Source organism: Notamacropus eugenii, chromosome 1, assembly GCF_028372415.1.
Source record: "Notamacropus eugenii isolate mMacEug1 chromosome 1, mMacEug1.pri_v2, whole genome shotgun sequence".
Taxonomy (NCBI): Eukaryota; Metazoa; Chordata; class Mammalia; order Diprotodontia; family Macropodidae; genus Notamacropus; species Notamacropus eugenii.
The window spans coordinates 641456471-641472513 of record NC_092872.1 but is presented as its reverse complement, the minus strand read 5'-3'; the positions used below and the strand labels follow the sequence as shown (position 1 = coordinate 641472513).

Genomic DNA, 16043 nt, shown 5'->3' with positions numbered 1-16043 from the left:
TATCTAAGATACACACTGTCCCAAAAGTCTTAGTGAAGTTCTAAGTTTTAATGACTTCAGAAGTATAAGTGATACAAATTTACAAAAACAATATTTGAAAGGTTAATTACTTACATTTTAAACTAGTTATGTTTCTTGTTAAAATTCAACATAACCTGCCATCTTGTATTATACCTCAATCTGGTTGCTTTTCAAACCTTGTAAAAACTTTCATTAGCTGCTATTTGGTGTTGGAAAGTGTAGTATTTGTAATCATAGCATAGCTAATACAGGGAATGAGGTTTTGATGACTACACAACCAATTTGATGTGACCCCCATAAGAAAAAAGTTTAAAGGAGACAGATTAGGTGAGTGAAGTTCTCCTGATCCACTAGTCTGCGAAAGTGTCATCCAAAAACTGTTGCACATAGAATATAATGACAACGTACTTTGTCTTGTTAAAATTAAAATTTATTATTCAAAATTCACAAATAAATGAACATAAATTTAAATAATTAAACTTTCAAATCACGTTATCATAAGACTGTAGCATGTATGCTTCTGAAGTTATAAAAGCTTAAAACTGCACTAGGACTTTTAGGACATCTTGAATAACTTAACAGAATAGTAGCCCAAAGTTTTGACCATCCAAGTGCATAGCAGGCATAGTCTGCACAGCAGGCATTCTTCATTTATTTTCATTACAACAAATTTTTTGAATTCTAACAATTTGGAATCTGCTAAAATAAGCTGAAGTGAAAAGCTAAACTCAAATTATATACATTGTAAGTTATATATATGTATAAATGATTAATCATACTATTTTTCTAATATGTGAAGGATTCATAAGTTAAGATAAGGAATAATTATTACTTTGCAGATGCTCTCTTTGCCATAAATAGTTTTAGGAATTATGAGATAGCATACTCTTAAATTTGTGTGTGTGCGCGTTGCACAATGGCTTAGTTATAGTTTTTTCTCTTAAAAATTAAGAGAAATGCCATAAAAATTCACTCACTGAAAACGTTTGCTTGTTAATAAAAGCCTCAGCAAATAAATCCTCGTATTTAAGATCTATTATTTTGTGACATTTACAAATAAAAAAGAAAGCACCACAAAAATATGGTAGTGATTCAACTGTGTATCTATAAAGAAAAGTACATGACCAGAGACTGAATACTTATTGAAAATCTATGAATGCTCAGAAAGTATTTTATTAAAAAATGTGAGATTTGGGGGAAACTGCTCCTCTTTTAATGTACATTGCTAGCATTACTTCCCATACATTTTAACTGAAATCCTCTTAGTATGCAAAGTAAATAGATTATGATATACTGAAGGATTAGGGCTCCCTGTCTGGTGTCAGATTAATCCCTCATATAGGCCATCACTTGAACTGACAGAAATATGGCTTCAGTTCAGCAAAAGGTCTCCATAAGCTAAGTAATACATTTCATTGTTTTGGGCAGAACAAATGGGATGTTTCTTGACTGATTGCTGTATTGAAATTCCAAATTAAATACAAATCTATCTTTCATAAACACTTACTTTCCTCAGATTGTCACAAGGATTCATGAAAATGACATCTATTGTACACATAAGATAGATGAAGGAAATATTACTGTTAAATGCTTGGTTTGATCTTACTTTATTAATGTTAACTTGCTGAGTGAAGAGAAACATCTTTTTGTCTCTTGTCTTAAAAGCACTGTATGTGTATTACCTTTTGACAAGCAAGGAATGATATACTGTTTATATTTAATAAAATATTTCACAAAATAGGAGTGTCAGAAACCCTCTCAATTGTGAATAAATGACTGATTAAAATATAGAGGCATATTCTTTTTCATCAGTAAGATCTTTAAAGGAAATACTTTAAATATACCATTCTGTGAAAATAATTTCACTGGCAAACACAAGATTACATTGTTAGAATACAGTAATTTGGTTTTCAATACAAATTCTTTACCTACAAGATAAAAAATTACATACACATACATACATATATGTGTATACATATTTCTAATAATAGTGGGAGAATAAGAAAATAAATGTTTTCTTTTCTTTGAATAATTCAGAACAGAAGTACAGTATTGAATGAAGTGATTACCACCATTGCCGTTCATTTTACATTAGCAGTTAGAAGTACAAGATTAAATCTGGATTTCCAATGGAATGATGTTAAAGAGGCTCTACGTCTTTTTTAAAAGGGGAAAATAGTGGTTATTCAACTGAGATTATATTTCTAGATTACAAAAATGGAGAGCATTCTTGGAGAAATACTCCTGCTTTTGAAAGTCAGCTTTTTCATGAAGGTATTTGAAGTCAAGATCTACTCCACTGAAACTGCAAAAGAATGAATTTTAGACTCTTAAAGGAGCAAGTAATATCTGCATCCAAATGAAGAGTTTCTAAAAATGAACACATGAAGAACAGTATATGTAGCATTTCTTCAGTGAAATGTCTTTGGAGTAAAACATTATGCAAAAAATATTGTGATACTGTGTAGTTTCTTTTCTTTAAATGTTGAGACTTAAAGCAAAAATTGAGGAGGACGCATAAAAACACATTTCTGGAAGTGACTGAAGAGAAATGTATTATCTGGCACTTTACCAAGAAGAAAACTTTAGATCTAGTATTTCAGATATGCTCTCAATATTTCATTCTAGTAACTGGCATTCCAGTTAGAGCTAACTAGAATCAACATGAAAGCTATTCAGGACCTGAGTATCTCTAAGAGCAATTGGAGAAGAGCCAAGAGGAGGTCACCCCTACTAAGACATTTGGAGAGGGGGTTGATTGCTGAAGGAGAAGCCGCAGGCATATTTATACCAAGAGCAGATAGATGCTGTTTAGTTTGCAGGACTCCTCTCACCTTAGTGATAAACTGGCCCCTTGGGCATCTCTCTGGGCTGTGGCTGAACAAGAGCTTTAATCAGGAGTTAACTCTCAGTCAATCAGGTTTGACTAATTGATGTCCTCATTCTCCCAACATGTTGTAAAACAAGGCATTCACCATATAATCAAAATCTCAAAGCAAATAATTTATATCCTCACTCCTGCCAATACGTGGTTCTTTGAAAATGTGGATCAATTTTGACCTGTACTACTGAGGGATGCGTGAGGCAGTGGTCACCTAGGAAAAGAATTTGTCACCTGTCAGATTTTATGTAGATAATGCAACATGAGCCTACACCACACAGTCGATGAACAGCATAATGTGTTAAAATAAATTTATTTGCTGTTTTACCTTTCCTTTACCCCATATGAGATTTGAATGGATTCTTTGGGTCACTAGACCAACATTCAGTGTGGACAACTTAAAACTCAATAATGACCTTAAGTATGTACTCTCTCTAGCTTTTCCATCTGTGTGATGCTTTTCACACACACACATTATAGGTACAGGATCCACGGGGTTTAGAAGTAGCAGCTAACCTAGAAGTGAATAGTCATTTGATGAGAATACTGTGAGGAGAGTTTAGGGGTGATGGCTGGTGATTGTTATGGGGGGAAAACTACTGGAAACTGGAATTGTGTATATATGCCAGGTGTGTTCTCATTTGGGTACATTAAGAAATATAGACATCAAGTGAAAGGTTATTTTTCTTTTTTGTTAGACCAAACCAAAGTGAACCATTCTCAGAGAACCACCATCTCCAATTTCCTGAAACAAAAAGAGAGAAAAAATTATACTCTGGAAGATGGAATAAGCTGATTATTGATTTTATAGTAGCTAATAATTTAAAATATAGTGAGGAAAAAGTATTTTAAATTATTTATAACTGAAAGATCAATCTTATTGGGAAAATTTTAATTCACTGTCCCCTCCCTTCTGTGAACCAGAGTACTTTGTATTATCCATCCCTTTTCATATTCTGTATCATATTACATTATTTACATGTCTATTTACATATCTACATATACATTCACACACATACATACATATCCCTGACTTTCCCTTTCTCCACTGGATGGGCAACTCTGTGAGAGCACGAAATAGACCTACTTTATGTTGTATATTCCACAGGGTCTACAATAGTGACTTAGAAAGAACAGATGTTTTATCAATATCTATTGAATTTAATTTGAATTATTAAAATCAGAGAAAGAAGGTAGAATATGCTTATCTTATGAAATACAGGAAAGTCAAAGTTAGAAAAGACCAATTTTAAGTTGAAATTTTAAAATCTATGATATAGAGAAATCTGCCACAAGGAAAAGGTGAAAAATACCTACTGAAACAAAACACTTGCTTTTGAAAGTGTCTTATCCTTAATTTTAGTGAATTATTTCACAAATTGTATCCAATCAAAGTTAATTTTTAACTGAGAATGTTACTATACCCCTTGAAGTATTACGATTTTCAGTATCACAAAAGTAGGTTTGAAAGTATTGATGTAAAGTACTTGACAACATTTTGGACATAAGACCTATAAGGAGCTACAAAGAGAGACACTCCCACCCCCCCCACCCCCCCCCCCCTCCGCCCCGACTCCCCGGCCTCTGATTTCCTGCTGGTTTATGACAAACTTCTTTCTTCATTCCCCTTTTTTTCCATTTCCCTATCCTGTGAAGAAGAGTCAGACTCACTGACTGGACAGAAATGTAAGACGCTATTGAATGAGACACTGACAGAGACAGGACACCAGCTCAATGGAGAGTGAAGGTGGCCGTGTTATTTAAGAAAGCAAACTACCTTGCTACATGTGTTGGGGTTCAGAGACAGCCCATAAAGAGTTAAAATGGTAAAGGTGAAAGGCAAGGATGGTTGCAACACAGGTTGGGCTACACGGTGGCACGCATGGCACAGGAATTAAGAACATTGATATTTCTCTTAAATTGTAGGTTAATCTGAATTTAATTAAACTTTGTAAACTAGTCACCTCTAATTTGAGGTATTTCCTAAGTTATCTCTTGACTTCTAAGTGATTTCCAGAAAGTCATTGCCTTTGAACTACATGCAAACAGCCACACCCCAAAGAAAATGTAGGCATGAAAAGTAAGGGAAATGAATGTAGGTGCGTGTATATACCATTTATACACAGAATAAAAAAAATCCCTGGAAAAACAAGTAACAAGAAGAATGAGTAATTTAATACTGCCTGGGGCTTGTGTGTGTGCTGGCAAGTTCAGTGGGGTTTGGGTAGCTTTCGGTTTAATAAAAAAGAAAGAAAGAAAGAAAGACCAAAAACCCCAATAACCCACAAAAATCACTGGAAGTACATTTTTCCAAAGCATCAACTCTATCTCTTGACCCGTGAACTGCTATGTTAGAGTGTGCTTTGCATGATCTTACAGCAGTCACATGAGAAGATGTAGATTCTGTTAAGTTTTAACTCTATTATCACTGCTTTGTTGAATTTTATTGAGGATCACTTCATTTGTCCAGGGTTGTTAAGAATCATTGCTTTTGGGTTCCCAGACTTTCCACATCTTTTTATTCCATGATTTAACCACTCTCTTGCTATCAGTCACATGGATTCTTCTCTGGATCCTATTTTTAAATAAAGAGGAATCATAGAAATATATAGTCAGATGAAAAGTCATCAACCCCGTTCCCCTTTTAGGATTTCTTCTAAACCATTTGAGTAAGATGAGGATTAATTCTAGTTTTAAAGATTTCAGGAGAAGGAGATTCTCCAACTTTTCACAATATTCTGTTCCATTGTGTAAGCACTCTGGCTGGACCTTACTTCCCTCACAAGGATGTTCTAAAGATTAGTAAGATAATAGCAGTAGGAGTTCAGAGTGCCAGAGTTAGGTGGGACTTTAGAGATCACCTGGACTCATCTCTTCATTTAAGAAGCTGAGGCCTGGTGCAGCAGGCTGAGTTGCAGAGTGAGGCTTTGAAGCTACATCTCCTCTGACTCCCATCTCACCTGGACACTATCGGGCAGGTAAGTATGCTTTTCCAAATGCTGGACACATTCGTGCTAGTACCGAGTAATGATCGCTGAGAGTATCCTCAAGACAAAAAAACTTGCCTTTAAAAGATGCTAAGAAAAATGAAATGTCTTTGAGTATATGTGAGCCAAGAATTTGTGAATGCACGTATTTATTTTGGCCATCGCTCATTTTCTCTTTCTTGCCTCTTTTGGTAGGTGATTTTATTTAGAAAGTAGGAAGTTGTGGCTGTGAGGGAGATTGATCTTCATTTCATTAAGTGCTAAAAAGTGTGCTCACCTCTGATTGAAAGAGGCTGCATGTTAATTCCTGTAGTAATTTACAGAAGGAACAAAAGGGTTTTCCCCAATCCCTCATCTGGTTTCTACATTCACCTTAATGCATTTTCTGAACCACACCCTTATTGTGTTACGTAATGTTGGGTGATACCAGGTCACCTTTCCTCGTGATTTTTTTAAAAAGTGTATCCTAACTGTCGTAAGCAAATTCTACAGACAAGTCAAGGTCTGCTTTTAATTTGATTCTTAGAATTACTTAATGTTTCATAGCTAACATTTATCTATACCCGTTTACAATTAAAAAGTATTTTATACACATTATCCAATTTGATTGGCATGATGGCTCTGTCAAATAAGTAGAAGTATTACGACTGTCATTTTATAGCCAGTCTTTAAAAGCCTTAGTTTTTAAAAATAATTTGCCTAAAGTGAAACAACTAATACTTAGCCTAATTCAGACCTTTTGCCTTTTAGCCTGATACTCTTTCTACTGTTAACAATTTTAGATGATAATTTCCTTTGTTATTTCAAATGATTACCTCAATTAACCAGCATTTACCAAGTGCTTACTATAGGAGAGTCACTCTGCTATGTGCTGGGGATACGAAAACATGATGAAAGACCTGCTTTTTCAAGAAGTTTACATTCTAATGGCCGTATTAGAAATTAGATATCCATTTTTTTTGTAGCTCTATGAACATTTTTCCATTGAAGAATAGATATGGCTAATAGAGAATTTTAGTTATTGCATATATTTAGGAATTGTTTTATAGTTTACATAATTTTCCTCATAATTATGAAGTTATACAGGAATTCACAGAATTTCAGTGTTGGAAGGTACCTTGGGAGCAATCCAGTCCAAGGAACACATGAAAAAAAATCTTAATTACAAGTGGGCATCCAGGTATTCCTTGCAGACTTCTGATGAGAAGGTATTCACTACCACCACCACCCTGGATGGCCTATGCCACTTTGGGTCAGTTCTGGTCATTAGGAAGATTCTTCCTGCCTTCAGGTCTAAAGTGGCTGCTTCTACCCACTGCTTCTGACTCTCCCCTCTCTCGAATCAAGCAGATCTAAGTCTAATGTCTCCTCCTCAGGAGAGCTTTTCGACACAGCTACACTCCCTATTCCTACCCCCTTTTCCAGGCTAAATCTCCACAGTTCCCTCAGACAATCCTCATCTGGCATGAAATGGAGGCCTTTCACTCATGAGGAGGTGTGGTAGAAGGGGCACCGAATCCAGAGTCAGAGGACGGGGACCTAAATCTTACCTTTGATCAGACTGTTGCACAAATCCTCTTTTCTAAAACCATGAGGTTAGAATAAATGACCTGAGGCTCCAGCTCTAGATCTCTGATCTTTGGCTATCTTGGCTGTCCCGATTACCTTCCTCTGGATATCCTCCATTGAGAGCCAGACTCAAGGCCCATATGCAAAACACCCAGAAAGCTGCCCAAACCAGGTTAAGGTGAAATTGGGAAATGTTTAACAAAACAAATAAAAGTGCCTTAGATGATGTTGATTTGTGGTTTTCTAAATCAATATGCAGCTAGGTGGTGTAGTGGATAGTGTTGGGCCTGGTTCAAATCTGCCCTTAGACACTTACTAGCTGTATGACACTGGACAAGTCACTTCTCCTATTTGCTTTCATTCCCTCATCTGTAAAATGAACTGGAGACGGAAGTGGCAAACCACTGCAGTATCTTTGCCAAGAAAACCCCAAATGGCGTCATGAGGAGTCGGACAAGACTGAACAATAAGTAACAGTGCTGATAGGCAGCTGCAGGCATCTGTTTTTATTTGAGTTTGACATCACTGCGCTAGTCCATCAGGTTCTCTCCTAAACTTCAGTGAGCAGTGATGAACATCATTCTCCAAATGTCTCATTTTCTCTCACCTTCTTATTTCTAGAAGCTATGCCTCTTTTCTTGCAGCCTCAGGTCACGTAAGCTTTTCTGGAGGTCCTATCACACTACTGACTTACATCGACCTTGCAGTCTGCTTAAAAAACAAAACCAAACCTAAACCCACAAAACCCTGGATCTTTCCCCGCAAACTTCTGTCTAGTTGTCTTCTCCTTCCTCCTTGTAACACATAGATTTTTACAAGCCCAAGTATAAGATTTAAATTTTTATCCTTGTCATATTTCACCTTATTGGGCTGGGCCTGGCCAGATTGTTTTGGATCCTGACTCTGTAATCCTATCCCTCCCAGCTTCATGTCATCAGCAGATGTGATGAGTATACCATGATGAGTGAGCCATGCCTTATTCAAATCACTAATACCAATGCTGAACAGCACAGCTCTCTGGGGATCCACCAGAGACCTCTTTCTATATTTAGATGAATTGTTAATGACTTCTTTTGGGGGCCAATTATTCATTCAACTGGTTCCAAATCTACTTAACTGAACTATTGTACTATTGTTTTCCTTATGCACATAGTGGGCAAAGGTAGGTTTGGGTGAAGACAGTGAAAAATATATTGGAAAACAGGGCTCAGCAATCCGAGATGGGAAGCCAGAGGCTTTTAGACTGCACAGGAGGCCTCATGTCTATACATGATGAATATTTTCTTCAAGAAGGAAGTCAGGGAGACCTGGACATTGTGAGCATCAAATAGGAATACAAAATGAAAGTAATTATTTTAGACATTGAAACAAATGTTAAATGGCACCAGACTCAGTCCCTGTTGCCAGGTGTGATGCAGAAGACACTCTTGTTCAAGTTTGGCTTGGATTAGGCAGCTTCTGATATTCTGTGAGCTTGTGCCATGAGAAAGATGATGTAGACTGGGGGAAGTGAGGAAAAGCCCCATGTAGAAGGGAGCATTTTACAGTCTCTGAGGTAGAAGGAGGTTCAGAGATCCTCTAGTTCCATACATAAATGAACAGAAATCTCTCCAATGTCTTCAACAACTTCATCCAACCCTGGTTTGAGTAATGGAGAGTTCACTACCTGATGCAGTACAGCATTCCACTTTCTTGGCCAGCTCCAATTATCAGGAAATTGTCTCTGTACCTCTTCATCCACTGCTCCTAGTTCCACTCTGAAGTCATGTAGAACAAGTCTGATCTCTTTCATAGGACCAGCTGTTAAATATTTGAAGATCACGATCGTACAGGAGTGAAGTCTTTTCTCACAGAGGCTAATCTTTGTCAAGCAGTCTTTGTTGAGCCTTGCCAAATCCTTTATACCATACTGGCTTCTTTGGATGTTTTTCAGTTTATTATTTCTTATTTTACTATTATTTTTATCCAGTCCTTTCTAAAATGTGCTTTCTAGAATGAAAAACCATATTTCTGGTGTGGTCTGGCCAGGCTAGAGTAAATAGGACTGTTCTTTCTTATTCTGCATATGATCCCTTCCTTGTATTGAGTTGATTAACACCCAGTTTTTTTCTTTCTTTTCATGAACAGCTATTTATTTAGTCACCTGGCCCTTATCTCCTGCTTCTGAAGTTGATTTTTTTAATCCAAGTGTTAAGACTTTAATTTTATCCCTGAGAAATGATTTTCTATAAGATTTGATCCATACTCTGATCTAGTTCTAGACTACTAAGATCTTTTTTTGGATCCCGAATCTTTTCCGCTGTGTTAGCTATCCTTGCCAGCTTTAATGGAAGCTTTAATGAATGTGCTGGAGTTCAACAGGTATGAGAGTGAATGAGGAGATTACCTGTATAGGGATTAGCATGAAAACACACACACACACACACACACACATATACATATTTTTATGGCTGTGTTGGGGGAGGTTGGTGGTTGAGGAGGCAAGAGCTGTCAAGTTTGACTGGAATACATGGAATGCAATGATGTCATGGACAATGTCTATCCTTTGGTCAATATCTTTACCCGCTATCTAAGTAGTATTAGTATGGGTGGTAGTTACATTTGTAGTTAGTTATATCTTTGCTGAAACTGTAGTTTTAAAATAATAATATATTTAGTTGTTCTTATCGGGAGCTTTTAGCACATTAAAAAAGTATTAAAAGTCAACAGTTCCAGGGTAAAGAGTAAACATAACAATTTTTCAATTTTGACAAACATCATTTTGATGTGCTAACAGTTGATGAAGGCCTTTACCAGAACTGCTAGGGGCAGCTAGGTGGTGCAGTGGATAGAGCACCAGTTCAGGAGTCAGGAGGACCTGACTTCAAATCTCACCGCAGACACTTGCCAATCACTAGCTGTGTGACCTTGGGCAAGTCACTTAACCCCAACTGCCTCATCCTGGGTCATCTCCAGTCATCCTGATGAATATCTGGTCACTCGATTCAGATGGCTCTGGAGGAGGAGTGAGGTTGGTGACCTGCACAGTCTTCCCTCACTCAAAACAAAGTCAAGTGCAAGTCATGTCATCACTTCTCTGGTGGCATAGTCTTCTTCGGCAATGAAGGACGAACACACACTTCCCTATCACTTGAATGTGCCTTGTTATTCTTCATCACAGAAGCAAGGTAAGGAGCCATAGACTCAGTGATATTTGAGGTTTCTTTTGACTCTAGACCATTTTATGAAATTCATTAGGGATAAATGAGGCACTTGGATTAAAAAGATCAATTTCACAAGTATAAGATAGGGAAGGCCTGGATAGACAGACAGCAGATGCTCTGAAAAAGCTCTGGAGGTTTTAGTGAAACTCAACTCAAGATAAGTTGGCAATGTAATGTAGCAGCCAAAAGAGCTAATACAATCAGCATCTTCATTAACAGGGGAGACATAGTCCTACTGTGCTCTGCCCTGGTCAGACCTCATCTGGAGTACTGTATTCAGTCCTGGACGCTAGGTATAAGAAAGACATTGATCAGCTGTCACTGATTAGTTTAGTGCCCAGAGAAGGGCAACCAAAGTAGTGAAAGGCTTTAGCTCATGCCATATTGGGATCAGCTGAAGGAGCTCTAGGCAGGTTAAGCCTGGAGAACAGAACACCAGTGGTCAAGGATTTGGAGGAAGGGCTGGAATTGTTCAGTTTCTCCCTAAAGGGTTTAACCTGGAGAGCAAGAGCAGGGAAGTGGTAAGGAAGCCAAATTGGACTTCATGTCAAGAAAAACTTCCTAACAATTAGAGCTGCACAAAGAGGGTAGGGGGCTCCCTGGGAGGGGGAGGTGCTCCTGAATTTGGAGGAGATAGGAGGACTCACACTGGTAGCACAGGCCTCCTCTTGTCAGGCATGTCGTAGTGGGCCATGCCTTCTCTGTACAGGTGGAAGGAGATGGACACACAACCTCTCAGATTCTGTGATCCACAGCCATACAAAGTTTGTTTGGACTTATCTTTCTGGTACCAAGCTGTCTCTCCAATTCCTCACTATGTCCTTTAAAAAAATAACATGCAAGCATGTTTGGAGATAGTTAGGGAAAAGCTGGAAGATGGGTATGTGTGTCAGGGGGAGAGAGAGGGAGAAAAGAAGAAGAAGAAGAAGGAGAAGAAAAAGAAAAAGAAAGGGAAGAAGGAGGAAGAGGAGAAAAGGAGAAGAAAGAAGAAGAAGAAAGGAAGTTTGAGAGATTAAATTAAAAATAGCTTTTGGGATAAAACCTCTTAGTTCTGTTAAATGTTGCAACATAGTTTAGATGGTCTCATAGATAAATCATGGGTCATCATTGGGAGAACAGCTAGACAGGTATGTTTCACAGAATATTGCTAAGCTTTTGGGGTTGATATCATGGGAAGAAATCATGCCTTCCCACAAACTGACCTTCGATACCACTGTCAGAGCCAAATAGGAAATTAAATGAGGGATTGTTCTGATCCAGGATGCTGCTTTTTATATTCTTCTGTACACAAGTTCACCTTTCTACGGCTTCAACATAAAATCTTAAAACGTAGTACTCTGGATGGAATATGAAACATGCTCTTTATTTTTTATGCAAGCCTTAAATATTTTATAAATACTAAATGAAAAATATGTTACCTGCTCTGGGTAGTCTTCTCTTAGTTCTCCTATAAAAACAAGAGATCACTGGAATTTAATTCTGAAACACCGTACTGGAACTCAGTGAAAAAATAACTCATAGATTATCAGCATAAATTTCTGTTCATTTATTGTAAAGCACAGCAATTCTTGAAAATAATTGCATTCTTAATAAGCTGAAATGCTGAACAGCCTAGAGAAAGTTATGTCAAAGACACAATATAACAGATGAAACTTTATCAGCAAGATATGACATTTGATGAATTTCTGCCACTTAGATTCTCATGTGTGCGTAGGTGATATCTATCATTAACCAAAATATCCATATATTATGCTTATCTTGATATTTTTGACTTCAAGATGAAGTTTAGAATATAAAATAAGTGTCTAACAGACCCTGTATGGTAGGTGCTATTATAATCTGCATTTTACAAATAAGGAAACTAAGGTTAAGAGAGATTAACCAACTTATGCAAGCACACACAGCTAGTAGTGTTTGAGATAAGATTTGAACTTGTCTGACTCCAAGTCCAGAGTTCTACCCATTGTACCACCCAGTCGCACTATATTGTGGCTGACATTAATTAATAATTGCAAATATAGAGGTTCTACCTACTATTGATACTTTTCTCAACCTAGTGGCCTTTTGCCCAATGTTAATGTAATAGGGTTTTAAAAAATTTTTTATTAGGAACTATTGGGAAATCATGTCAAAGGAGCCTGTCAATTGGATCAATTTTGCTTATGTTCACTAACTGTTGGCGTTTCTTAAAGCCACATTTTTAACATTTGAAACCACTCCATGTCAAAACAAGGAATCTCATATGATTCTGAAATCCACATGGGAGACTAATTCATGGCAGCATTTTGCTGTTTATAGTCAACATAAATTAAGCACAATTAGATTTTCTCTCCTCTACGTATTTCACTACACTGTGTGATGGTAACGATGTCATTTTCTGTGGAACATCTCTTTGTAAAGCCTTAATTTTTCCCTTTGGATCCCTTCAATGTGGATGTAGATTATTCCCATAAAATTTCCTATGGATGAGAAAGTAGATGTGTGAGTCAACAGTTACTGGTATTTTTTCTCAGTCACTTTTTTTCTTTTTGGCCAATATGAAGGGCTAAGACTTTTCATGCCTTTAGTTTCAATCAGTTAATTGGCAACATGACTGTCTTCCCCATCCTCAAAAAAACTAATGATTGTCTTGTATCTTCCCTCCTTTTGGTGACTAAACTCCTTGAGAAAACTGTCAACAATAGATGCTCCCAATATTTTTTTTCAGGCTCTTCTTAACTCCCTACAGTCTGGCTTCTGACTTCATCATTCAAATGAAACCACTTTCTCCAATGTTTCTAATGATCTCTTAATCGATCGATCTAATGGCCTTTTCTCAATCTTCAGCCTTGTTCACCTTTCTGCAATGTCTGACACTGTCAATTATCCTCTCCTCCTTGATATTCTTTTCACCATCTGTGACTCTGCCCTCTGTTCTTCTATCTGTCTGTCTAATTCTTCTCTGTCTCCTTTGCTAAATCTTCATCTACATCATGTCTACTAACTGCATCTCACATGAGTCTCCTCTTCTCCCTCTATAACATTTCATATGGCAATTTAATCAGCTCCCATAGTTTAACTGATTATCTTAGATCTGCTTGTTCAGTCTCAACTTCTCTCTTTACCTCTCATTTCATATCCCCAACTGTCCATTAAACAACTTGAACTGGATGTCCTTTATACATCTTAAACTAAAAATATTCAAAACTGTATCTTTTCCTTCAAACTCTCTCTTTTTCTTAGCTTCCCTGTTATTGTCAAGGATACCATGATGTTCCCTGGCATCCAGACTTCTAATCTAAGTGCATTGTATACAGTAGATGCCTAATAAATGCTAGTTGATTGACCGAACCTGATCACAACTCCGCAACTCGACTATCCTATCTACTTATGTTGCTGTTGCCCCATTTTTCTATTTATTCATTCAGTAAATATTTATTAGTTATATATTCTATGCAAATTACTGAACTATGTGCTAAGGGAAATACAATGATCAAGATGATACTATCTCAGCCCTTATGGAGAGAACACACACATACACACACATAAATAGTTACAATATAAAATAGATTATGTGGGTGGCTATACGGTAACACGGTACAAAGAGTGCTGGGGCTGGAGTCAGGAAGATCTGAGTTCAAATATGTCCCCAGACACTTACTTATTACCTATGTAACCCTGGGCAAGTCACTTAACCTCTGCTTGCCTCAATTTTTGCATCTAAAAAATGGAGCTAACAACAGTACCTACCTGCCAGAGTTGCTGTTATATCAACTCAGATAATAATTGTGAAGTGCTTAGCACAGTGCCTATTTATATAGTAAGTGCTCTATAAATTTAACTATTGTTATTTTTAGCTCCATTAAGGGCTCATTACTAATTTTCAGTGTGTAGTCTGTGCAGTACAAGGTCTGGAAGCTCCCACAAAGCTAGCCAAGTTTTGAGGATAGGCCTGGCAAAAACCAACTTGGGTAAGTTCAGAGAAGCTGATCACCACAATGGTGGTCACTAGGTGATGAATTAAAAAAAAAGTCTTTATCAACCACAGCAAATCATAAACAATGGAAAGATGGTGACCTCAATTAAGGATTTACCACAGTGATGAAATCAGGCCTCTTTTGAAATACCAGAGTATGATAAAGGTATCCGCTTTGAAGGCTTACGAGATGACTCTCACTTGTCTTTGGTCTCTCTAGACTCATGTTAATTCCTGCCCACTGCATATCTCTGCCTGAACATCCTGCTTATATCACATGTTCAATGCGTCTAAAACTGAATTATGAACTTTCACTCCAAGTCTGAGCCTCTTCCCTACTTTCTTTATGTGTCAAACTTGCATTCTTTGATTTGCTACCCCTCATCTAATCAGCTGCCAAGTCCTACTGATATCCATGGAACAATTCAGAGTTAATTTAGTTTTACTCCTTTGAATGGAAATCTCCTTCATGATATCTATTTTCCTCTAAGTTCTATATTTTGGCTATAACAATGATTATCCTTACCTTCTGAATTCCAGGCTAAAGTGTTTGCCATCAAGGAAGCAACGTGGTTGTCCTTCTCAAATTTACTCTCTCTATCAGGTGCTGGTTTGTTGTTTTTAGGTCTTGTGGCAGGAGAAAACAGAGAGTGGTGGTGAGAAAACATTTATTAACCCTTCTCAAGTACTGAACAAGACTATAATACTTTTCAAACCATTGTAGTACTTTTTACATAATATCTTCTTTTTTCATGGAAGATCTTCCTATTACAAGTATTAATAATCAATGTTTTTTTCAGGCAAAATATAATATGAAATCCTTGTCCTTCACCTTATTAAGACTTTTTATTTAACTGAGCATTCTGAATACCAAGTAGATTTAATTTACACAAATGGAATATTTTGTATGGAACTGGTTCTCGGGGACAGTCTTCAGTCAGATAGTGAAGGGTCAAGAAAACAATGTGGATCCCAGCATTTTCCAGTAAAAATTGACAGTACAAGTGTATATTTTTATCCTTAGTCTTTCACTAAAATACTCACAGTTCATAGTTCAGGAGGTTGCATTTTAAGCATTCTTTTTATTTAGTTCATTTGAAATCTCTTCTCACTTTTTAATCAAAGGCTACGCACAACTATCATCAAGTACATGAAACAGTAAATATAGAAATATTCATATTTAATTTTTGTTAGTTTGCATAGTACTCTTTTCAGGTTAGAAGTTTACTATTACTTCCCTATGACTTTCCTAATTTTTCTGTCCTACGGCAAGAGATTATGTCCTTCCTTCCTTTAATAAACATTTCGTAAGTATCCAGTATATGGAAAACGCTATGTTAGGAACTGATGGAAAATATAAAGATGAAAAAAAATCCCACAGCCCTTGCCCTGATAAGGCATACAGTCTGAATGTAATAAGGGAGATA

At 36.9% G+C, this 16043-nt stretch overlaps 1 protein-coding gene across 3 annotated transcripts in view; it reads right to left on the bottom strand.

Annotated features, from left to right (window-relative positions):
- Positions 1-1609: 1609 nt before the first annotated feature.
- Positions 1610-16043, bottom strand: part of WDPCP (WD repeat containing planar cell polarity effector) — a 375521-nt gene continuing 361087 nt past the window's right edge. For 2 of the 3 annotated variants that reach the window (XM_072635424.1, XM_072635425.1), the window contains exons 17-19: positions 15143-15243; positions 12080-12108; positions 1610-3647 (exon numbers count right to left, since the gene is read on the bottom strand). In XM_072635424.1, the coding sequence (XP_072491525.1) occupies positions 3597-3647; positions 12080-12108; positions 15143-15243 (181 nt within the window). In that variant the 3' untranslated portion in view covers positions 1610-3596. Of the gene's footprint in view, positions 3648-4491; positions 5478-12079; positions 12109-15142; positions 15244-16043 lie in introns of those variants that run through there. The other variant, XM_072635427.1, reaches the window with a different exon arrangement.